The 26544-nt window shown below is 35.1% G+C and overlaps 1 protein-coding gene across 1 annotated transcript in view; it reads left to right on the top strand.

The window, feature by feature from the left end:
- ADGRB3 (adhesion G protein-coupled receptor B3) overlaps positions 1-26544 on the top strand; it is a 709724-nt gene that overhangs the window by 358914 nt on the left and 324266 nt on the right. The window contains exons 12-14 of the mRNA XM_090282641.1: positions 238-387; positions 1590-1665; positions 26195-26297. Of these exons, the coding sequence (XP_090138767.1) occupies positions 238-387; positions 1590-1665; positions 26195-26297 (329 nt within the window). The remainder of the gene's footprint in view (positions 1-237; positions 388-1589; positions 1666-26194; positions 26298-26544) is intronic.

Raw genomic sequence — 26544 nt, forward strand, 5'->3', positions numbered from 1 at the left:
CCACAATGACCATCACTGTATGATTCCTGCTGAAAGCAACAAGAACCTGAATTATTAAATAAAAGAATCAGCAACCTAATGAATATTGTTTAATAAGAGAAATAAGTCTGTTTTGTAACTCTGGTAAATATAATTTTCACTTGAAATTTTATTTTGTATATACTAAAAGGTTTAATATGATCAATTTTGATTAGACTGGAAGATTTTTAGTTGACAGTATTACTTCTTTTTTAATAGTGGCTAGCATTCAGAAGCTTCCTGCAGCCTCTGTTCTGACAGACATCAACTTCCCAATGAAAGGACGGAAGGGAATGGTAGACTGGGCAAGAAACTCAGAAGATAGAGTAGTCATTCCAAAAAGCATTTTTACTCCATTGTCATCAAAAGGTAAATATAAGAGATTATTTGGGTTTTGAACAACACATTTCTGATAAGGTCATTTAATAAAAGTCTATAGAGTTATATGCTTGAAACCTGTATGGTTTTATTAACCAATGTCACCCTAGTATATTCAATAAAGATGTTTAAAAAAAGAAAATAGTCTTAAACAAAATGCCAAGTGTAGTATTCTATAGATCTAAAGGAAAATAATAAAGAAAAGATCAATGTTTTAAAAATAAAAAAAGGAGAAGGGAGTATTCTAGAACATATATGAATTGTCCATGGACATGGACAATGGTGTGGGGATTGACTGTGGGAGCGGAGGTGGGCTGGGCAGAGGAGGGCAAAGGGGCAATTATTAATTGGAAAAACTGTAATATAATAATAATAATAAATTTTAATAAAAAATAACAATAAAAGTATAAAATATAAAATCTAGACATAAATTCTCCTATATTTAATAATGTAGAAAGTCTCCAAACTAAACCAAACTAATTTTGTACATATAGAAAGTTTAAACTTGGTCTTTAAAGCTCTGAATTCACTGGAGCAAAGAATCTATTAAAATGGAAAAAAAATACAAATGCAAATTATAGACCTAAGCTTAACATGACCACATTTCTGTGTCGACAATCTTATCTCAGTGTAAAGCCTGTGGCCTAGTGTTTTAATGGTAGATAATGAAATGTGTTACATTTTCCATGCAAAGTCATTTTCAGTCATCCTCCTCACATATACTTTGGTTTGAAGATATTGTTTTGGTATATAGGAACAAATTTAAAATAAAATTATGTTTTAAGAACATCTTCACAAGTCTCTAAAATTAATGGCTATTTTCACCAGTGACGTTGTGGTCTAATTTTTACCTTGGAAATTTTGAACTCATGATTTAGAGCTGCAAAAGAGAATTGACTCTCTTTTCCCATATCTTTGGGAATTTAACTCATTACCTGCAACTAAAGCAGCTTCTTTTCTTAACCTCATGAAGCATTATTACTTTCTGACACAAAACCACTGACAACACATCTTTTAGAACTTCAGTTACTATATGGCGTGTGGTGGATAACCTGCCCATTCATGGTTGGAAAGGCATCTCTTATACCCAGCTTTGCATCAGCAAGTCCCAGAATCCCCTTGTATTACAGTTTTATAAGGCATAGTATTTTTCTTGCTGTTTTGCTAATATTTTAAATTTTTATTCTTTCTAGAATTAGATGAATCATCGGTATTTGTTCTCGGAGCAGTTTTGTACAAAAATTTGGATCTAATTCTGCCTACTCTGAGGTAAGCTACAAAGTAGTAAGCTGTTGTAATCTTTGTAAATTATTTTAAAAATGTGATTATAGCTCATTCTATGAAAACAGTCAGTCAAGCTTTGGTAATACAAAGGGCTTTTTCTTAAATGAAATAGAAAATACCAATTTAATGAACAGCTTATTAGCATATTATGCATTTCAAAATAACTAGAAAAGACAATTTTGGTCTGTGATTATAGCCCTGTAATTCTTTTGTAATTAATTATGACTTGCCTTAAGACTGAGGGGGGAAAAAGAAAAAGAAAAAAAACCTCAAGTCTGTAGAACAGGATGGGTTGTTTTGAAATTAATGTCTTTTGTATTTAATTTTACTTAATGGTACTTTTCATCAACATTACATGAAATTAAAGGAGTGTCATGATGACTGGGAATACATTTTTTTCCCTTCATTGGCACAAGATCTCAATTTGTTACGTTAAGAAAAAATGTTCATTAAGAAAAAATGCTATTGTTCAATTAAAGCAATATTTTTGGAAGAAATCTATTCATTTATTTCCTCTCCATCATTAGAAGAAACAATTACAAATAGTAATTTTACCAGCCTTCATTTACTTGCTCCACCGTCTTCACTACTTTACCTGATCTCACAGAGAACATTATTCACATCTATTTGGAGAGTGATGTTATCACTCATGGTGACCTGTCTCCTTCATCACACCTCATTTTGGAGGAGTGAGACAAAGTTGTATTTGAGTAAAGCATGGCCACATTTGCAGTGAGCTCTTACACTCTCATGAATAAATCTTCACATTTTTAGGGTCAAGAGACAATGAATGATGTATACAGTTATACCAGGGGCATAACAAATGGTCTAATAAATAAAACCAATTAGAGTTCAGTCCAGCAGGAAAAAAAAAAAGCCTCCTAAGAAAGCATCTAAGTTTTTGCAGCTACAGTGACTATAGAAAAAAAATATATGTACATGAATTATTAATATAGTTGGTGAGTCCTCAAGAGTCCCTTTCAAGACAATGCAGTTTCTCCTTCACCCACAGAGACAGTTACAGGAAATTTAGCCTTCTATAATTCCCTTCTTTGGATGGAATTTGGGGTTTCTGAATTTGAATAGGTTTGTATTTGGTTTTGTTCTCCTCATAACAAAATTTCAAAACTAATAAGTTCATTCTCAACTTTTCCACTGGTTTTATTAAAGCATATTAGTATGTGCAACTACTCACAGGTAAAACTGATTTATAGTGACCCTACCTGTATCTTTGTGAGTGATGATCATGCGGGGGGAAATGAGCTGAAGTTAAAAGTACCCTGACACTCAAAGTTAGACGTATCTTCACAGGGAGTTCATTTGTGTAACACTCATCTTTCAAGAATCCTAGACTGGACCCTACTTAAAATCAGATGACTTGAGTTCTAACTTCAATTTAACATGAAGCTTTATAAACGTGTCCTGTCACTGAGCAATCATCTGCCTTCAGTTCAGCTTTAAAAACAGAAGTACTTTATGTGCAGTTTCACCCAATTTACTGCTGAGAGGTAGAGTGAATGCAAATAAAATATTCAACATGAAATGCTTTAGATTGTGAATTCATTTCCCCATATGTCTAACAAAGTTACATTAAGATTAATCTTGTTTGGTATAATAACATAGAGCTCAATTACCCACACAAATACTATCAGGTTATTCCAAGCTTCATAAATTGATACAGTAAAGGGAACTGGAAATTTACCTAGGATATCAGTCTTTCAGAAAAAGAAAGAAAACACATTTATTTAGTATTTCAACATTTTAAAATTTTATGGTGGAGGCAATGGTCATTTACAGCTTGTGGGTAGATGAATGGTCATTTACAGTTTGTGGGTGATTTCGTGGGTAAAGCAGGGAATAATTTGAAGCCTTGACTCCTCTAATATCACCTGTGACACAAAGGTATTCAGATTAGCCTTTGGGCAAGTCACTGACTTTGTTATAATGAAATTTTTGGCTTGAACTTTCTAATTTCAAAAATTCCCTGTTTATTACAGTAAAATTATGAACTGTTTGGAGTTCTGAAATATTCTTTAAGTCAGTAATAATCTTTAAATAAAAATTATAAATATTTTTACTCACTCACACTTTCTACGTACAAAGTAATTAGGTAAACGTCTATGGGAAAACAATATTTACATTTAGGTTCATTGACCAGATATAATGATGATAGAATGCTCAAGATGAAATATTTAAGTACTATTTGAAAAATGAAATATTAGCATTTAATTCTCATTTTATTTTATACAGTAGAATAATGTAACTAGGTATTTTTAGGCTTATTTTTCCTTTTCAATGAATTGTTCCAGAAAGCTTAGTGAGTAATTGTACCAAATGTAGAGCTCCTAAATAAGACTAAGCCTTTTAACAGACAAGGTTGATGTCTTCGTTTTATAGTTGCTCAACGTTTACAAAGCAGCAACCCTGCTAACCTCGCATCTTAATTCTTTTAAATCTTTTATAAAGTCAAAACTCCCAGAACAATGCTTAATAAGTGATAAAGGTAAAAGAAATGTTTACTGGGATAATTGTCTTATATAATAGCATATCCTATACAAGCCATTTTTTCAAAATAAGATACATAGAAAGTTGGTGTTTAAACTATAAAAATATATAAGGAAAAAGGTAAAAATACATACATCTTGTTGTTTATTATATAAATATGATGGAATTGAACCCAATAGGAAAGGAAATATTGTCTCATTCAAATAAAAAATACGAATTTGTTCTATACGTTAATTTATTATTTACCAAATTTTTGTGACATATTTTTCTCAGTGATCATTTTACTAATTATCAGTTGAAATTTTTGCAGCTAAGTCTCCCATACACAGAATAACGTTAGGATTACCGTTACATTTCCAGAGATTTTAATTTTGATATAACCATTTTCAAAACAGTACTTTGCATAATTTTCCCCCTGGAGCTTAGAACAACTTCACATAATGTTTTGAATACATATAATTTAGAAATATTCTTCATATGAAGACAGAAATAACTGCGTGTTGACTCTTTTATTTAAATATTTCTTTTCTTCTGTTGCCCTAATATGCATTTAGCTATTCTTCCAACTACAATGCTTATTTTGCTATTTGATTGACTTCCTTTTACAATTAAGCAAATTCAAATTGTCCCTCCCAATGAGGGAAATGTGCTCTACTGAAGTCCAAACTAAATATGTATGCTCTGTTCTCAGCCTCCCACTTTTGTTCTTCTTCAGAATAATTTCTTACAGTTAAAAAGCATAGAACCAGTTAGTGGATATGTTTTAAAACTTTATTTTTTTAGTGTACAGAATGCTACAAGGCTCTCTAAAGCTTAGTACCCTTCAGAACCCTAATTTTACAGAGGAGAGAACTGAGTTCCTATTACTTCAGTGACCTGCCCAAGATTACATGTCCAATAGGTCACTTAGTTCTAATACAACTCAAGTCTTCTGTCTGCCAAAACCAAGGCTCTCCACTGTCTTGCTGCCTCTATGAGGCTAATATTCATTCCTTTAAGCTGTACAACCATGGACCTCTGTGTTAGTGTGAACACATGTGTATCTTCTGTAGGAAGTCTTTCAAGGTCCAGGAGGAGGTGTCCATGCATTTGCAGGCTTAAGGAGCCTTGAGGTCAACTTGGTGTCCCCAACTGAGGCTACTGACACTAAAACCAGAGACTGTCACTCTTCCCACCCCCACCCCCCACCCCAACCACTTTTGGTGATGACAGATGAAGTCCTCACTGAGGTTAAGGAACTAGCAACCATTCACGACCTAGAAAGCACTTGATCTTATGGAAATTATTTCTAACAAAGAAAAGGTGTATCCAAGCATACACTCAAGCTAAAGAGTTCAAGAAACAGTTGTAAACAATCCACTTTTCTAATTCATTTAATAAAGCCATGTTTCAGTTTCGTAGGAAAATCACAATACTTTTGATTATGGGAGCAATATGCGGTTTTCCTGGTAGGACATATAGAATATGTAGTCCTGTTGAAAATAATAATAATAAGCACTTTAATGTAGCTATTAACATTTAGAATATTGTGAAGTATTTAATTAAAATTATATGCAAATTCTACTATGTATTAAAATGCCAGGAAAAATACAGTTGATCAAAAAACAACATTCTCATAAGCCAATGGTGGTTTGAAAATTACCTTTTACCAAGTGCACCAACCTAATGAAGATAAATCATGCTGAAATTTTTTAATATTTAGGAAGTGAAACTCATTTGAATTTGCATTATTGTAGGAATTAAAAGCAATCGGGAAAGCAGTTGAACTAAATGATATTGGAAATAATTAGAAAATGAAAACAGGCTCCTTCCCTGCCATCTTTCAGGACAGTCACCTTCATTCCTTACGTGAGAAGACTACCATGAACCACGTGGTACCAGGCCCTTTCTCTGAGGGGCTCTTATTGGCTTAGCAGTCAATATTGATTTTTTAAAAACTTTCTGGTGACATCCAGAGCCCAGACATGACATTTTCGATGATATTACAGGCAAAGACTTGGTTAGTAAAACCACATTTGGAAACTGGTGCTATTATAAAAGGAACAGATTCTTACTGGGTTTATGCAAACAAACATATTCCCATGAAAATAATACTCACTTATTAAGAGTTGCCAAATTCTGGAGGGATTAGGAATGGAGAAAACTAGAAATGTTTCACTATTGCTTATGAGGGTATAACTTACAAATTGTTCTAGAGAAAAGAACAAGTTTTCTTATATCTGGAAAACAAAAAGATTTAAAATTAACAGTATTTCGAACAAAGTCATAAGACTAACAGTTGTCTTTAGTTCATTCAGTCCCATATAACCAATTTTGTTGGTCTTGATTATTTGCTAGTATTTCTGTGAACCCAGTTATTCCTTGGGGTTCTATAAATCTTCATTTACTTTGAAGATATGACCTATTTAGATACCTGTCATTTAAAGTAAGTCAGAGTTCTTTTTTATGGACCTTTCCAAATATACATTTGCAAATACATTAGAGTAAAACAGTGATTGTTTATAAATGACCAAATTTAAAATGACATGGTTATATATTTGATTATAATGTAATTGATAAAGAATTTTGTTTTTCTGTAAGGTATGACATTCCAAGGTAACAATTTCTTGGTATATAATCATTTCTATGAAATGACATAAAAGAATAAGATAAAGCTTATATTTTTAGGTTTAACACACAATCTTGATATATGAAGACCACACAGTATGCAAGGTTTTAAAATGCTGTGCATAACTTATTGGAACTATACAATGAACATTAGAAGTAATTAATAAATTCCCAGTTTGTAGGTTACAAATACCCCGGGTATTGCTGCTTGATGTCCTCAGAGGACACATGTTGCCTCTGAGAGCTTCCAGTTTGAACTTGATTCTGAATCTTTACAAGTTGCTCTCTGGGGCAGGTTGAAATTTCTAGAAAATTGATTCTTATAAAAACATATGTATACCAATAAAATAGTTGTTATTCTATTTGGCAAAGCTTCCCATGTAATTTTGAGTGTATTAAATAAGCCTAATTAGTTCAAAAACTTTTCTTTCATAATGAGAGATCATAAGTCCTTGAGGTGTTCCAGGGGCCTACTGGAATAACTCAAAGTCATTCCTCAGTTTTTAAAATTTAAACTTTGGGAAGGTTCTCAAATATACATTTTAGGGATCTCAAGAACTTGAGGAATCCACCCAAACCTATAGGTATGGCAACTGTGTGGCTTGTCTTCTGCACCCTCAAGAGCTAACTAAAGCTCAGTCTGAAGGTTCCTTGTAAAATTCCAGCAAAGCAGATTTGAAAGAGCCTATAAAATCAATTACTATTATTGTGTTCATGCAAATAATAAGGCCAAATTGAAACTGCACTTATGCAGTTTCTTTAATAAAATGAGAATGATTTTAGGGAGAAAAGTTGTGTTTCATTGGAAATCACAATATCCAATTATCACCCACCCACAAACCGATTGAATCCTAGTTTTTCTAGTTTTCTCCCAAACTAATGTTTCACTTTTCTTCTTTCATCCTTTGACTTGGAATTATTGAGAGCTACTGATGCAGGGTCAGCCATATAGAATTTACGTACTACTCTGCCTCTCCCTTTTTGGGATTTTAAGGCCAATATCTAGTCCTGGTTTTCCTGGCTAATTCCTTTCCTAGGACCTGTAGTAGCCTCTCTTTTTTTTTTTTTTTTTTTTTTTTTTAAGTCTAGTTTTTAGGCCATGTCCCCTCAAATATCTCACATTCTTCATTAAACAAAAGATTGCCTCCATAAACAGCCTTCGACCTCAGCTCTCGATTTTCAGGGTGTCCAATTCCACCCATACTCGAATCCGCAGAGGAAGACCGCTCTACACCCATAACCTGCCTGAATTAGTTACAGAAGAGACTTTCATCCCTCCCCCAAACCAAAACTGGGCCAGGTCATTAAGAATAAATCCATTTTAAAACCAAAGTGGGGAATGGAAGGATGAAGCCAGTATCATTTCCTGTTGTGGCACCCTTTGCGGAGCAGACCTATGACCCTGTTAAACATGGCTGCCATTTTACTCTTCTGAGCTTAGGTTCCCAGGGCTGGAAATTACTGGAAAACAAGAATAGAACGTGACTAACCAACCCCTACAGCAACAGGCAGAAGATAACAGTGGAGCAAACTGCAACCTCATGTTACAATGCCCCGATAGCCCAGGGGCCTCACAACAGCACTCCCTACCCTTTTATAATCCAATTATAATTCAATCAAAGCTCAAAGCCCCCACCCCTCCATGCCAATGTATCTCTCCACATCATGCCCCTCTCCTTTCTCGGAGAGTGAATAAAAGCTTAATTCTCTAAAAATATATAAAATTAAATAAAAAATGAAAACATCTTCACTTTTATACCAGTACAACCTGATGGCAATCAACCTGAAGTAGTCAGTTCTCACAAGAGCACCTGTTCTTCAGTTTTAGAATCGGAACTTTGAACCTTCTTCATTTTGAATTTGCAATGAAATATTATAGTTTTGTGATGTTCTTTATTTTTTTATAATGTCCTATCATGAGGAAATTAAAATCATCCAAAGGGATAAGAAATGTGCATTACTAATACTTTAAGATATTTTTAGTATCATATCATCAGTTTATTATTTATAAAAATCTGAGTTTAATATGGCCATAATTTTTAAAAGTGAATTTAAACTTCTGATTAATTAGCTTTTTTGTGGTTCTAAGTATTAAACATCCCCTAGCAAAACTAGCTTGAAATTTGTTTAGTTTTCAAAGCTCTGTCAGCTCAGCCATCAGTTGATTTTAGTGTTAAAGGCAAATGTATTTAACTTAATTTTGATGAAGTTCCTAGTTCCTAGAATATATAAGAAATCACCTATTTTATTTTGTTTTTATTTGCAGAGGGGGACTTTTTTTAAAAAATTGGGAAAACTCTCAATTTAGAAGTTACATAAAATATATTCTAAAAATAGAAAACGACTGCAATAATTTCAATAATTTTTATTAAGCATGTTTTTTTCTGTACCTCACCTGGCTATATTTCATTTGAACAATTAGTTCTATAATCCCCTCCACTGATTATCTTCTCTAATACTGCATTGCATTTTTTAATGTGATAATAAACACATGACATGAAATTTACCCACTTAACTATTTTTAAGTGTACAGAATAGTAGTGTTTACTATATGCACTTTATTGTGCAACAGATCTCTAGAAATTTTTCATTTTGCAAAACTGAAACTCTATTTGCATTGAACAACAACTCACATTTTACCTCCTCCCCCAGCCCCTGGTAACCACCACTCTACTTTCCATTTCTAATAAATGGACCACTTTAGATCATTCATATAAGAGAAATCATGTAGTATTTGCCTTTTTGTGACAGGCTTATTTCACTCTAGTATCATGTTCTCAAAGTTCATCCACATTTTAGCATATGACAGAGTTTCTTTCTTTTTTTTGCTTTAATTTACTTATTTTTAGAGAAAGGGTAAGGGAGGGAGAAAGAGAAAAAGAGAAATATCAATTCTCATTGATTGGTTGTCTCTCACCCAGCGACTGGATCCCCAACCCAGGCATGTTCCCTGACTGAAATTGAACCTGTGACCTTTTGCTTTGTGGAATGATGCCCAACCAATTGAGCCACACCAGTTAGGGCAGAATTTCTTTCATTTTCTAAGGCTGGAAAAAATTCCATTATCTGTATATATCACATTTTCTTTATCCATTCATATCTGTCAGTGGACATTTAGGATGCATCCTCCTCTTGGGTATCATGAATAGTGCTGCAGTAAACATGCGTGTAAAAATATTTTTGAAATTGTTTTTAATTCTTTTGAGTCCATACCCAGGCATGGGATTGTTGGATCATATGGTATTTCTATTTTTAATTTTAAAAAATCTCCATATTCTTTTCCATAGCAGCTGCACCATTTTACATTCCCACCAACAGTGTATAAGGCTTCCAAATTCTCCACAATTTGGACAACACTATTACTTTCTGTATTTTTTAAAAAATAATGGTGTGAAGTTTTATCTTGTAGTTTTGATATGCAATTCTCTAATGATTAGTGATGTTGACTATCTTATCTTTTCATATACTTATTAGCCATTTATATATCATTTTGGAGAGATGTCTATTAAAGATTTTTTGCCCATTTAAAAAAATCTTACTGTTTTTGTTGTTGAATTTTAGAATTTTCTAAATTTTTGGTATTAACCTTTCATTAGACATATAACTTATAAATATTCTTTATTATTCTGTAGATTGCCTTTTTACTTTGTTGATCATTTCCTTTACTGCATAGCAATGTTTACATTTGGTTTAGTACCATTTGCCTAAATTAGCTTTTGTTGCCTGTACTTTGGTGTCTTAGCAAGAAATCATTGACAAATTCAGTATTCTGAAATTTTTTCTTATGTTTTCTCTAGGAGTTTTATAGTGTTAGGTGTTATATTTAGATTTTTTAAATCCATTTTGAGTTAATTTTGATATATGTGCATCATAAGGGTTTCACTTTATTAATTTGCATACGGATATGGAGTTTTTCCAGCACCGTTTGTTGAAGGAATTATCCTATCCCCATTGTGTAACCCTGGCATGCTTGTTAAAGATAATTTGACCACGTATGTGAGGGTTTATTTCTGCTCTCTCTATTTTATTGATCTTTATGTCAGTAACATACTATTTTGATTTTCTGTAGCTTTGTAATATGTTTTGAAATCAGGAAGTGTGAGGCCTCCAACTTTGATTCTCTTTATTAAGATTGTTTTCACTATTCAGGTTTTTTTGATATTTCTTGGAATTTTAGAACGTTTTTTGTTTCTTAAAAAATTGTTATTGGCATTTCGATAGGGATTGCATTAATCTACAGATCACTTTGGGTTATACGGTTATTTTAACAATGGTAAGTCTTCCAATTCATGAATATTAGATGTCTTTGCATTTATTTGTGTTTTCTTTGATTTTTTCAGCAATATTTTTTTTGGATTTTTAGTGAATGAATCCTTTGCTTCTTTGGTTAAGTTCATTGCTAAGTATTTTATCATCTTTGGTGCTATTGTAAATGGGATTTTTTATTTATTTTTTTATTTTTGGATTACTCATTGTTCATGTATAGAATTGCAACTGTTTTTTATGTGTTGCTATTGTATCCTGTAATTTTACCAAATTTATTAGTTTAAAGATTTTTTTGTGTGTGGATTCTGTTTTTTTTTTTTTCTTTTCTTTTTTTTCCAGCTTTTCTTTATTGATTATATTGTTACAATAGTTCCAATTTTCTCCCCTTTACTCCCCTCCACCCAGCATCTCCCTCCCCCAGCAAACCCCCCCCTCAAGTCCATACCCATGGTTCGTAAAAAATAACTATCCCTCACTCTCAGATATTAAGACCCTTTGTAATCTTGTAAAGGACAATGGGCGAAGGTCTCAAGCTCCTCTAGCTGCTTCAAGCTGAACATGGTCGTCGTCCTACCTACCGTTGGGTCCGGAAATCCCTAATAATAGTGGGGGATGTGGAGGGAAGGGTGGCCTTCCCACATGGGGAAGGATTGTGCAGACTCCAGGTCAGTTGGCTGTCCCCGGACAACGGCGCGCTTGGTTTAACAGGCTGGCATCCTTGTTGTGTTCTGGGGGCAACAGATTTGGCGAAAAGGGTTAAAAGACATCATTCAATCCATAACTACTAGATGACAAAAGGCAGCGATTAATTTTTCAATGTTCCACATTAGGGGGAAAAAAAAAGGACTTCTTTGGAGGAAGGTGTGCTAGGCACATCTCACCTGTCCAAAACCCTTTTGCCCATTATATTTAGTTTGGGCTGAGGGAAATAGTTTATGTTTCCCCCCTCTCAGACCTCTGGGCCCTTTCTGTCCAAGCCATTAGGATAGAAAAGAGAAGCCAGTTTTAAAGTGAATCCCACAGACCACCCCATTCTTCACCAACCCAGCTATTTAGTTCAGCCAAACCATTGAGTCTTAGGAGGCAGCGCTGCAGAGAGGATTAAGTGAGGCTTATACATACAGACAATCACTCAGGTAATGCGGTCATAGGCTTATGCCCTTTGAAAACAGAAAACACATGTTAATTTATGTAACATAACCAACAAACAAGTCTCTAAATCTGTAAGACTGTCTTATTAGGAAGACATCCAGTTGCAAGGCACTTGACATTCTACTTGTCTGCAACTTGAATCTCTTTAGTGATATCACAGACATGGTTTAATTTTCAAGTGAAACCATTTTTTAAATGAGAAGAAACTTTTAAGACAGTTAGCTGACCTACTTTACAGTCTACTACTGATCATTGTGATTTTCCTTGAATAATGATTTTTCTCCCTAAGATTACCCTCCTTGTCTTTAAAGGGACTACATTAAGTCCATTTTTAATTTATCCTGTTCATTTGCATAAACATAACAAGAGCAGCAAATGATCACTTATGAACTTTAGTTCTGCTTTGCTGGAACTTACCCAAGGAACATTTAGGGTCACCCTCAGTCTGCTCTTCAGGGCACAGAAGCTGGGCCACATACCTGGGATTCTTCCTTGCCTGTACACACCTGTCCTTTCCAAGTCTTTCTGGTTTTCCATTGTGCCTTAAGGTCCCTTCTAGCCATCTTTCAGGAAAACAACCTTTGTTCCTTCCCTGGAGAAATTGCTGTGGACCGCACAACCAACCATGGTAGCAGGCCTTTTATCTCGCGGGCTTTTATTACCTTTGAAAGTCATTCCCAGTTCCTCAGGGCTTTTTGGTAACAACTTGAGCCCAACTTTGTCTCCTTTAGGCTTGACATTCCAGTCAAAGACTTGGTCAAAAAAAAGGAACCTCTATTAACAACTGGTCTTATTAGGTCTATGCAAAGAAACTTAAGTCATTACTTACTTGTTTAGAATGCCAAACTCTGGAGAGATCAAATAGGGAGAAAAATATACAACGTAAAGGAAAATCTTTGACATTCACTGAACTGGCATTTCCATTCTTCATATTTTCATTTTTCCCCCACTAAAAAAAATTTTTTGTTTGTTTTTCCATTACAGTTGTCTCACTTTTTTACCCCTCTTGCTTCCCTACACCCTGCCCCTCCCTTCCCACACATTCAGTCCCTACTCAGTTGCCCATGTCCGTGGGTCATTTATACATGTTCTTTGACGAGACCCTTCCCCTTCTTACCCACTCCTTTCCTTCCCACCTCCCCCCTTGTTACTATTAGTCTACTTCTTGTTTACATACCTCTGGTTCAATTTTGCTCATTTGTTTGTGTTGTTCATTAGTTCCCTGTAATAGGTGACAGCATAAGGTATTTTTCTTTCATTGCCTGGCTTATTTCACTAAGCATTATTCTCTCTAGTTCCATCCATGTTGTTGCAAATGGTAGAAGTTCCTTCTTTCTTTCTGCTACATAGAACTCCATTGTGTAAATGTACCACAGTTTTTTTTTTTTTTTCTTTTGGTTTTTCAATTACAGTTGTCCCCTTTTCCCCTAATTTCTCTCCCCCACCCAACCCACCCCCTCTCCCGTAATCATATCCCTCCCCGTTGTCCATGTCCATGAGTCTTTTATATGGGTTCTTTGACTAATCCCTTCCCTTACTTATCCCCCTTCTCTCCCTCTCCCCTCTCCCCTATTGACTGCTATTCTGCTCTTTGTTCTATTTAGTTCCTTTGTTTGTGTTGTTCTTTAGTTTCCTGTATTAGGTGATATCATATGGTATTTTTCTTTCTTTGCCTGGCTTATTTCACTAAGCATAATTCTCTCTAGTTCCATCCATGTTGTTGCAAATGGCAGGAGTTCCTTCTTTCTTTCTGCTGCATAGTATTCCATTGTGTAAATGTACCACAGTTTTTTGATCCACTCATCTACAGATGGGCACTTAGGCTGTTTCCAGCACTTGGCTATTGTAAATAGTGCTGCTATGCACATTGGAGTGCATAGGTTCTTTTGAATTGGTGTTTCAGGATTTTTCAGATATAATCCTAGCAATGGAATTGCTGGTTCAAAAGGCAGTTCCATTTTTAGTTTTTTGAGGAAATTCCAAACTGTTTTCCATAGTGGCTGCACCAGTCTGCATTCCCACCAACAGTGCAGTAGGGTTCCAGTTTCTCCACATCCTCGCCAGCACAAGTTGTTTGTTGATTTGTTGATTATGGCCATTCTGACTGGTGTGAGGTGGTATCTCATTGTGGTTTTTATTTGCATCTCTCTGATGGCTAGTGATGTTGAGCATACTTTCATATGTCTATGGGCCCTCTGTATGTCTTCTTTGGAGAAGTGTTTGTTCAGGTCCTTTGCCCATTTTTTAATTGGGTTGTCTGTCTTCTTGGTGTTGAGTCGTATGAGTTCTTTATATATTTTGGAGATCAATCCCTTGTCTGAGATATCATTGGCGAATATATTTTCCCATATGGTTGGTTTTCTTTTCATCTTGCTGATGTTTTCTTTAACTGAGCAGAAAGTTTTTAGTTTGATGTAGTCCCATTTGTTTATTCTTTCCTTTATTTCCCTTGCCTTAGGAGATATATCAGTGAAAAAGTTGCTACGTGGGATATCTGAAATTTTCCTGCCTATGTTTTCCTCTAGGACTTTTATGGTATCACGGCTTACATTTAAGTCTTTGATCCATTTTGAGTTTATTCTGGTGTATGGTGTAAGTTGGTGGTCTAGTTTCATTTTTTTGCATGTCCCTGTCCAGTTCTCCCAACACCATTTGTTGAAGAGGCTCTTTTCACTCCATTTGATGTTCTTTTCCTCTTTGTCAAATATTAGTTGACCATATGAACCTGGGTTTATTTCTGGGCTCTCTATTCTGTTCCATTGATCTATATGTCTCTTTTTATGCCAGTACCAGACTGTTTTGATTACCGTGGCCTTGTAGTATAGTTTGATATCAGGTATTGTGATTCTTCCTACTGTGTTCTTCCTCAAAATTGCTGTGGCTATTCGGGCTCTTTTTTGGTTCCATATAAATTTTTGAAGTATTTGTTCTAGGTCTGTGAAATGTGTTGCTGGTATTTTAATAGGGATTGCATTGAATCTATAAATTGCTTTGGGTAGTATGGACATTTTAATGATGTTGATTCTTCCCATCCATGAGCATGGTATATGCTTTCATTTATTTGTATCTTCTTTAATTTCTTTCTTCAGTGTTATGTAGTTTTCTGAGTACAGGTTTTTTATCTCCTTGGTTAAGTTTATTCCTAGGTATTTTATTTTTCTTGTTGCTATGGTAAATTGAATTTTTCTTTCAGTTTCTATCTCTGAGATTTTATTGTTGGTGTATAAAAATGTCTTCGATTTCTTAATATTGACTTTGTATCCTGCTATTTTGCTGAATTCACTTATTAGGTCGAGTAGTTTTTTTGTGGAGTCTATAGGGTTTTCTATGTACACTATCATGTCATCTGCAAATAATGACAGTTTTACTTCCTCTTTTCCAATTTGGATGCCTTTTATTTCTCTTTCTTATCTGATTGCGGTGGCTAGAACTTCCAAGACTATGTTGAATAGGAGTGGAGAGAGCGGACATCCTTGTCTTGTTCCTGATCTCAGGGGGAATGCTCTCAGTTTTTGCCCATTGAGTATGATGTTGGCTTCAGGTTTCTCATATATGGCCTTTATTATGTTGAGGTATGCTCCCTCTATTCCCATTTTGCTGAGAGTTTTTATCATAAATGGGTGTTGTACTTTATCAAATGCTTTTTCTGCATCTATTGATATTATCATGTGGTTTTTGTCTTTCATTTTGTTTATGTGGTGTATTACGTTTATTGATTTGCGAATATTAAACCATCCTTGCATCCCTAGGATGAATCCCACTTGATCGTGGTGTATGATCTTTCTAATGTGTTGCTGGATCCGGTTTGCCAATATTTTGTTGAGGATTTTAGCATCTATGTTCATCAGCGATATTGGCCTGTAGTTTTCTTTCTTTGTTGTGTCTTGACCTGGTTTTGGAATTAGGGTTATACTGGCTTCATAGAATGAGTTTGGCAGTCTTCCCTCTTCCTGTATCTTTTGGAATAGTCTGAGGAGGATAGGAGTTAGTTCTTTCCTAAATGTTTTGTAGAATTCACTTGTGAAGCCATCCGGTCCAGGGCTTTTGTGTGCTGGGAGTTTTTTGATTACTGCTTCAATTTCACTAGCTGTTATTGGTCTATTCAGACTTTCTGCTTCTTCTTGATTCAGTTTGGGAAGACTGTAGGTTTCCAGGAATTTGTCCATTTCCTCTAGGTTGTCAAATTTCTTGCCATACAGTTGTTCGTAATAATTTCTTATAATCCTTTGTATTTCTGTGGTATCAGTTGTGATTTCTCCTCTTTCATTTCTGGTTTTATTTATTTGGGTCCTCTCTCTCTTTTTCTTGATGAGCCTGGTTAAAGGCTTGTCAATTTTGTTTATCTTTTCAAAGAACCAGCTCCTACTTTTGTTGATCTTTTGAATTGTTAGACTCTATGTCATTTAATTCTGCCCTAATCTTGATGATTTCCTTTCTTCTACTTGATCTGGGCTTTGCTTGTTGTTCTTCCTCTAGTTCTTGTAGCTGTAGGGTTAAATTTTTTATTAGATATTCTTCTAGCTTCTTTAGGTAGGCCCGTACTGCTATGAACTTTCCTCTTAGGACTGCTTTCGCTGTATCACATAGGTTTTGAGTTGTTGTGTGTTCATTATCATTAGTTTCCAGAAACTTTTTGATTTCTTCCTTGATGTCATTGTTAACCCATTCATTATTTAATAACACGTTATTCATTCTCCATGAGTTTGAATGTTTTTGAGTTTTTTCCTTGAGGTTGATTTCCAATTTTAAGCCATTGTGATCTGAGAAGATGCTTGATATAATTTCAATTTTCTTGAATTTGTTAAGGCTTGTTTTGTGTCCTACCATGTGGTCTATCTTTGCAAATGTTCCATGTGCACTTGAGAAGTATGTATATTTTGCTTCTTTGGGATGAAAACTTCTATATATATCGACTAACTCCATTTGATCTAGAGTGTTGTTCAGTGCCTCAATATCTTTGGTGTTTCTTTGCTTCGAAGATCTGTCCATTTTTGACAATAGGGTGTTAAAGTCCCCTACTATGAGTGTGGTGCTGTCTATATCTTTCTTGGAGTCTTTCAAAATTTTCCTTATATATTTGCGTGCTCCTAAGTTGGGTGCATATATATTTATAAGGGTTATATCTTCTTGATGGATTTTTCCCTTAAGTATTATGAAATGCCCTTTATTGTCTCTTTTTATGGACTTTGCTGTGAAATCTGTTTTGTCTGATATAAGTATTGCTACCCCGGCTTTTTTTTCATGTCCATTTGCTTGAAATACTTTTTTCCATCCCTTTACTTTCAGTCTGTGTAGATCTTTTGTTCTAAGGTGGGTGTCTTGTAGACAGCATATATGTGGGTCATTCTTTCTAATCCATTCAGCTACCCTGTGTCTTTTAATTGGAGCGTTTAATCCATTTACATTTAAGGTTATTACCAATAAGTACTTATTCATTGTCATTTTTCCCCTTTGTACTCGTGTTCTTCTCTGTCTCTCTCTGTTTCTTTATCTTCTTAGAGCAGACCCTTTAGCATCTCTTGCATTGCTGGTTTGGTGGAGATGTATTCTTTTAGCCTTCTTTTGTCTTGGAAGCTCCTTATTTCACCCTCCATTTTGAATGAGAGCTTTACTGGGTATAGTATTCTAGGTTGTAGGCCTTTGTTTTTCATTGCTTGGAATATTTTTTGCTATTCCCTTCTGGCTTGTAGTGTTTCTGCTGAGAAATCTGATGATAGCCTTATTGGAGCTCCCTTGTATGTTATTAGTTGTTTCTCTCTTGCTGCTTTTAGGATCCTCTCTTTGTCTTTGAATGTTGCCATTTTAATTATGATGTGTCTTGAGGTGGGCCTGTTGGGGTTCATCTTCATTGGGACCCTCTGTGCTTCCTGGACTTGCGTGACTCTTTCTCTCCTCATGTGAGGGAAGTTATCTGTCATTAGTTTTTCAAAGAGGTTTTCTATCCCTTGCTCTTCTTCTTCTCCTTCTGAAATTCCTATGATACGGATATTATTATGTTTCATGTTGTCCTGTAGCTGTCTTAGAACCTCTTCAGTCTTGTTCAGTCTTTTTTCATTTTGTTGCATTGTCTGGGAGTTTTTGTGTACGTTGTCCTCCAGCTCGCTGATCCGATCTTCTGCTTCCTCTAGCCTGCTTTTAATTCCTTCTACTGTGTTCTTCAATTCAGAGATTGTATTCTTCATTTCCTCCTGGCTCTTATTGATAGCTTCTATGTTCTTTTTCATGCTCGTGTAATTCTCTGTAAGTTCCTTGTAGTTTTTCTGGAATTCCTTATAGTTTCCCTGGAGTTCTTTGTAGTTTCTGCTGAGCTCATTGAACTTCTCCATAATCCATGTTTTGAATTCCATATCTGATAGTTCGCTCCCCTCTATTTCATTTAGCACTCTTTCTGGGAATTCTACCTTTCCTTTTGATGGGAGGTTGTTTCTCTGTCTCCCCATTTTTGTGACTCCCATTGTTTGTTGGTGCTTCTTAGAATGATCTGCACTTCCTGGATCTGCCTTTGGTGGCGTCAGATCATGTACCAGTCTGGCCCTAGGCAGCCTGTTGGAGACTTCCAGGGATCTACTGCTATTGTCTGTCTCCTTTAATTGTTAATCTATTCAATCTGTGATTAGCTGTCAGGCTTAAGGACCGTGGGTGTGGCACCTTAATTCCTGTAGGCAGGGCTTTTGCTTCCCCTCAGGCTGATGCTGCTTGGAGGGGAATGGTCTCCCTGCAGTACTGGGGATGAGTCAGCACTGGGACCCAGTCAGCTGCTCCTCCAGTTCTCCCCTCAAAGCCACCGTGCCAAACTCTCCCCAAGTGTCTCCAGTCCTCTCTGCCTTCCCTCTGCTTGAGCCCAGGGTAAGTGGTGGCCAAAATATTTTCGTATGTGATCCACTTAACAGTTCTTTTTCTCCTGCTGTTTCTCTCCAGCTAGCAAGAAATCCTGTGGCTTTTCGCTTTTCACAGCTGATACTATTTTACTTTCCACTCTGTTGCTGTAGGCTGGGCAGCCCAGCTGGGGGTTTAGACCCTTCCCTTCTCAGGGGGAATCCCTGGCTGCTGAGCTGTTTCTCAGTCCCTTCAGCAGCCACCTATGTGAGCCCAGCCAGCCCTTCCGCGTCTCCGCACTCCCTACTGGTCAAGTTGTGATGTAGCGGCCTTTTCTGTCTCTTCGTGGTTATAAGACTTCTTTCCAGCTAGTGTTCGGTTGGTTATTCCAGATGATTTCTCCAAAATTAAGTTTTAAATCCAGACTGGTCCTGGGAGGAGGTTAGTGTAGCTTCCACTTTCTCCTCCGCCATCTTGGATCTCTGTACCACAGTTTGTGTGTGGATTCTTTAAGGGTTTTCTACGTATAAGATCATTCCATTTGCAAACAGAGATAATTTTCTTTTTCCTCTCCAATTTGTTCGCTCTTTATTTTTCTTTCCTGCCTAATAGCTTTTGTCAGGGATTCCAGTATTATACTGATTAGAAGTAGCAATTGATGGCATCCTTGCCTTGCTCCCGATCTTGCAGTAAACACTTACAGTTTTTCACTATTGAATGTGATGATAGTTGTGGGTTTTTCATATGTGTACTTTATTATGTTGAGCTACATTCCTTATATACCTAATTTATGAGAGTTTTTATCACAGAATAACGTTAACTTTTTTAAAAAACTTTTTCTGCATCTATTGAGATGACCATATGGTTTTTGTCCTTCATTCTGTTAATATAGTTTATTACATGACTGATTTTCATATGTTGGACCATTCTTGTATCTCAGAGACAGACTGCTTGATCATGGTGTATGATCCTCTTAATGTGTTGTTGAATTTGGTATTATGTTTATAATTTTTGCATCAATATCCACTGGGGATATAGGCCTATAGTTTTCATTTTGTGTGATATCCTTGTCTGATTTTGGTATCAAGGTAATATTGGCCTCATAAAATGAGTTTTGAATGATTCCTGCCCTGTCCCTTCAATATTTTAGAAGAGTTTGAGAATTTTTTTTTTTTTTTTATATGTTTGGTGGAATTCTTCAGTGAATCTGTTTTGTCCAGGGCTCTTTTTGTTGTTGTTGGGTGGTTTTTGATTATTGATTCAATCTTACTTTTTATAGGTCTGTTTAGAATTTCTTTATTTCTTCATGAATCAGTCTTGGTAGGTTTTATGTTTATATGGATTTTTTCATTTCTTTTAAGTTATTCAATTTGTTTCCATTTAGTTGTTCAAAATAGTCTTTTATGATGCTGTTTATTCTGTGGAACCAGTTGTAATATCTCTTCTTTGTTTATGACTTTTGTTATTTGATTTTTTCTCTTTTTTTATTAATTAGTTTAGGTAAAAGATTGTCAAATTTGTTGATTTTCTTTAGTCAACCAAGTCTTAATCATTATTATTTTCTTCTTTATGTTAATTTTTTGTTTTTTGTCCTTTTTCCTAGTTCTTTGAGGTATAAAGTTAAGTTGATGATTTGAGCTCTTTTTTTTCATGGGGACATTTAGTCCTATATATTTCAGATTTCATACTGCTATTGCTGCATTCCATATGTTTTGGTGTGTGGTGTTCTTATTTTCATTTGTTTAAAAATATTTAAAAAAAAATTTAGCATCTGTTCTTTGACCCATTGGTTGTTCAAAGAGTGTATTGCTTAATTTCCACATATTTGTGAATTTCACAGTTTTACTTTGATTTCTAGTTTCATTTCACTGTGGTCTTAAAAGAAACGATATGATTTCAGTCATCTTAATTTGTTGACTTTTTTGTGACATCACCTGTGATTTATTGTGGAGAATGCTCTATATGCATCTGAGAAGAATGTATATTCTGCTGCTGTTTTATGGAGTCTTATGTATGAGGTCTATCTGGAACAAAGTCCTCCTATAGTTAATATAACAAGAATGGTTTGTGTGACATTGATATAACCTAGCAACCAAGGAAAGTGGACTGGAATGCTCATGCCTGAACAATGATGACTTCATTGTACTAGTCCTTGGGGGTGGTAGACTCCATTGAGTGAGCATGTGTACTGTGTGGCCATCACATTCAAAATAAATGAGCAAGTAAAGCAAAAAATATGCATCAGATTTTCCATTAAGCTTTAACATTCCTCTCTGGAAACTATTCAGATGATTCATAAGGCTTTTGAGTATGATACAGTGAGTGTGGTGTAAATAAAAGTGTGGCACGAACTCTTCAAAGATAGTCAAGAATCTATTGAACATGACCCACATTCTGGAAAGCCTGCAACAAGCAGAACACCTGAGAATGTAGAATGTATACAGGCTGCAATAACAAATATAAGCAACTAACAGTGTGAGAACTAGACGCTGGTCTGGGGATTCCAAAACCTACTGTGTCCAAGATTTCAATGCAGGATCTTGGCATGAAATGTGTTGTTGCAAAATCCATTTCTCAGCTTCTGCTACCAGAGCAGAAGGAACTTTGTTCTGCAGTTGCCACTGACTTGATTCAAACCACTACTGATGAGTCAGATTTTCTTAAGAAAGTCATAACTTTGAAAAGAACTGAGGCATCATTGTCCTATGTACAATGTTTCTTGTATCTTGTGTCTTCTTCAATAAATGTCTCTATTTTTTATATACATGGCTAGATACTTTCTGGACAGACCTCATATATACCTGTTATTTCAGGTGTCTATAATGTTGTTCAAGTTCTCTATTCCCTTATTTCTACTATCTGGGTAATCTATCCATTATTAAAGTGCAATATCATATTAAAATATTCCACTATTATTCTGTTACAGTCTTTCTTAAGTTCTGTCAGTATTTACTTCATATATTTGTGTACTCTGCGTTTAGGTACATATATGTTTATAATGTGCCTGGAGAACTGATCCTTTTATTATTTTATAGTTTTTATTTGTCTCTGTTGCAGTTTTTTATTTAATCTCTGTTTTGAATGCTACGAGTATGGCCATCCTTCCTCTCTTTAGGTTAACATTTGCATGGAGTAATGTTTTCCTTCTTTCATGTTCAGCCTGTGAATGTTTGTACACCTAAAGTGAGTATCTTGTAAATAGCTATATTGCATTTTATAATCACTTTTTTACTTTATTTCAGACAGGCTTCATAGGTACCCTAAGTATCTTAAGCCTTTTTAAAAATTGTGGAGAATAACTTAGGTCCCATTTTAGTGAGTAACTCTAGCCATTTTTAAATGTTATAGATCAAGTAACACAAAATTCAAGGACAGGAAAGACTTTTATTACTCTAGTCAGGAAGTCCATTTGGCTGTAAGATCTGCTTTCCTAGCAGTGAATACAAATCTATGCCAGCCAGGAAGCATTAGTAGATCACACAGCCTGACATAAGGAGCAAGTATTCACTTATGCAAATTAGACTAAATTGATGGAATAAATTAAAACTAATTTTGTACTGGACACTTTCTTAAAAAGGGAGCCATTGCACAATTTAAATTTGTTTATTTTTCCTTTATTAACAGCATGATATTGTAATTATATTTTAAATCAACTTGATCAAAAATTGTGTTTTTTTAGTATGTGTTTATTTAAAAAGATAATCAAATATATCTTAGCACTAAAATGTACCAAGCATAATGAAAATGAGGATAAATAAAATGCTAGATACAGATATTGCCCTCACTGAACTCGTCTTGTGGAAGAGGACATGCATACCATTAATGATTGCTGTGGTAGAAATAGGTACATGTTAGTAATACAAGATAAGGGGATACTCACATAAATATGACACGAACATCCATCTGCATAAACATATTGACCTGCATCCTTTTCCCAATTGTATTCTAAATAAGCTAAGACACATACACACATTTGTACACATATACACACAAAAAGAAACAAAAGCCATAGGCAGACTTCATCCTGTAGGGAGCATCTCCATCAGGCCAGGCAAGTAGTTGATGAACCTAACACTGAGTAACACACATTGCAGAAAGTTCCTGGTCTTAGTTAGCTACTCTTCTTCATCTTGCTTCCCACAGCCCTATTTCCCAAGATTAAAATCCCTACGTGTCTATACACAAACAGTTAACTTCATAATTATTATATCTGGACAAATTTAAAAATTTCTGTTTTTCTGGTAAATTTTCAAATTTCCAATTTTTAAAATAGTGCAACATATCTGGCCCTGCCTAGTGTGGCTCAGTGGATTGAGTGCTGGCCTGCAAACCAAAAGGTCACTGGTTCAATTCCTGGTCAGGGCACATGCCTAGATTGCGGGCCAGGTCACCAGCTGGGGGCATGAGAGGCAACTAATTGGTGTATCTCTCACACATCAGTGTTTCTCTCCTGCTCTTTCTCCCTCCTGCCCCCCCTCTTTAAAATATAAATAAATAAAATCTTTAAAAAAATTATCTCTATACTATCATAGCCTTCTCAATGCATCTTATGTTTGATTAACTCATTTAGTCTTAAATGAAATACTGGAACCATGGAAGTAGATCAAGTGCAAAGATGCTCAAGGAAACTCATGAGGGTTAAGGAGCAGTTGTCTGTCTTAATTTGGTGGTGCTTACATAGTAATATACAGTTACCAAAAGCATTATCGTCGTCGGCAGCCGTCTGTCTCGAGAGACGATGGTGTAGCTTCTTAAGAGTCTATCTGCACCGCCGAGAATGGTTGTGCAGTCCGACTCGGGAGTGACACGGTATCCAAAAGCATTATAATCCCCTCCTAACTGATGGATTGTGTTACCTATAAATAATGCCTTTAACAAAAAAGAGGAAAAAATTAAATGACTTTGTTTTTGAAAACTGTTATGAATTCTCCAGAATAGTACATGCTCTGTGGAAGAACAGATGGTTTATTTCAAATTTAAAAGAAGGGATGAAAAAATATATATATTCTTCAAAAAGCTTAAAGTAAAATGAATTTTTTAATCTCTAAATAATAGTTGATGTGTAGAATTTTTTAAATGTTTCATGAAAATCTATAAATGTTCTCTAGGTCCATCCATACTATCACAAAGGGTAAAATTTTCTTCTTTTTTACAACTGTGTAGTATTCCATTGTGTAAATGTCCCATAGTTGTTTTATCCACTCATATATTAATTAACACTTGGGCTGCTTCCATATTTTCGGAATTGCACATAATGCTGCAACGCATGTAGGGGTGGTTATGTTCTTTGAATTAGTGTTTCGGGTTCCTTCGGATATATTCCCAGAAGTGGGATCATTGGGTCAAAAGGCAGATACATTTTAAATTCTTTGACGTATCTCCATACTGCTTCCATAGTGGCTGCACCAATCTACATTCTCACCAACAGTGTAAAAAGGTTCCCCTTTCTCCACATCCTTGCCAGCAATTGTTTGTTGATTTATTGATGATAGACATTCTGATAGGTGTGTGATGATATCCCATTATGGTTTTAATTTCCATATCTCTGATGATTAGTGACATTATGCATCTTTTCATATGTCTATTGACCCCTTTGGAGAAGTGTCTATTCAGGTCCTTTGCCCATTTTTTAACTGGGTTTTTTTTTTTTTAGGTTATGAGTTTTGTAAGTTCTTTATAAATTTTGGATATTAACCCCTTATTGGATGTATCAGCAGATATATTCTGCCATTCTCTGTGTTGTCTTTTTATTTTATTATTTCCTTTGCTGTGCAAAAGCTTTTTAGTTTCATGTAGTCCCATTTGTTTACTTATTTTTTTGTTTCCCTTACCCTAGGAGATATGTCTGATAAAATATTACTACAAGCAATGTCCAAGATTTTGCTGCTTATGTTTTCGTCTACAATTTTTATGGTTTCAGGTCTAGCATTTAAGCCTTTAATATATTTTAAATTTATTCTTGTGTGTGGTGTAACAAAATGGTCTACTTTCTATCAATCTCCCCAACACCATTTATTGAATAAACTATCTTTAGCCCATTGTATGTGCTTGCTTCCTCTGTTGAATATTAATGGACTATGAAGGTGTGGGTTTGTTTCTGGGCCCTCTATTTTATTCCATTGATCTATATGTCTGTTTTTATGCCAGTATCCTGCTGTTTTGATCACTATGGACTTATAATATAGTTTGATATTAGGTAGTGTGATTCCTCCAACTTCGTTCTTCTTTCTCAGGATCACTATTATGATTTCGGTCATATGTGGAATCTAATGAACAAACTGAACTAACAGGCAAAATAGAGACAGTCACAGATAGAGAGCAGGATGATATAGCTAAGGGAGAGGTGGCTAGGTGGTGGAGGGATTGAGCAAAAAGGAAAAAGGACTCATGGACATGGAAAACAGTGTGGTTATTGCTGGGGAGAGGGCTATAAGGGGACTAAATGGTCATAGAAAAAAATTCAATAAAGATTAAATTAAAAATAAAACTTCCTCATGAGTGAATTGTACTTGGTAAGATATTTTGAAAGGCAAATATGTTCCTTATATTGAGCATATTGAGATAAAGAAGTGGCATATAAATCTCTACTGCTGAAGTGAAAGATGGCCAATAATCATCAACAGCATTTATTTATATTTACACTCTACTTGCTTTTATGCTACACCACATTCTGATCATCCATCTTAATGAATTTTGAGGTAGTCTTACATGCCAAGACAGCACTTGGCAAGAAGAATATTTGGTCTCCTGGAAAAAAAAAAACAAAATCGTTTGATCCACCTTGAGATCAATGGATTATATTCATTTAAAGATCGCCTGCAAGTTTAAATTCACTATCCATCTCTCTCATAGGTGAATCTGATTTAAGTCATCGAAAGCTTGTCAGTGCTGTTGCTTTTTCATCTTTCTAAATGCATCTGAAATGGTAGCAGTCAGCAATAGCTCTCCCTTCCCAAAATGTTCAGGTACCACATAGGGTTTTTTTAAATAACAAAAAATGGACTTTTTTCCATGAATAGTACTTCAATATCATGTTTTAAATCTAGTTGCCCTATTATATTACTTAGAATATATGTAGTTAACATGCTATCCCAACATGTATTGAGTAGTAGGAATTCATATTCATCATCGATCCTTTCTCCTTTTAATCATTATTACTTTGTTTCAGAAATTATACTGTCGTTAATTCCAAAATCATCGTGGTCACAATAAGGCCTGAACCCAAAACAACTGATTCGTTCCTGGAGATAGAACTAGCTCATTTGTCTAATGTAAGTATCATTCACTTGCTTTTAGAATTTATTATTTTAAGAAGATTAACAATCATACTTTTGACCAGTAAGACCAGAACATATTTTCTAAGCTCTTTAGAGTTGCAAATGTGTTATAATGATATGTATTTATAGGAATGAAATGCTGTATTATTCTATGCTTTTGTTCATGATAAAATTATCTTCAGTTTACTTGAGATAATAACAAATTGTTTACCAGTGTACACATCTTTATGGTGCTCTGAGC

Source organism: Furipterus horrens, unplaced genomic scaffold (genome assembly GCF_987537825.1).
Source record: "Furipterus horrens unplaced genomic scaffold, mFurHor1.1.pri manual_scaffold_6, whole genome shotgun sequence".
NCBI classification, from domain to species: domain Eukaryota; kingdom Metazoa; phylum Chordata; class Mammalia; order Chiroptera; family Furipteridae; genus Furipterus; species Furipterus horrens.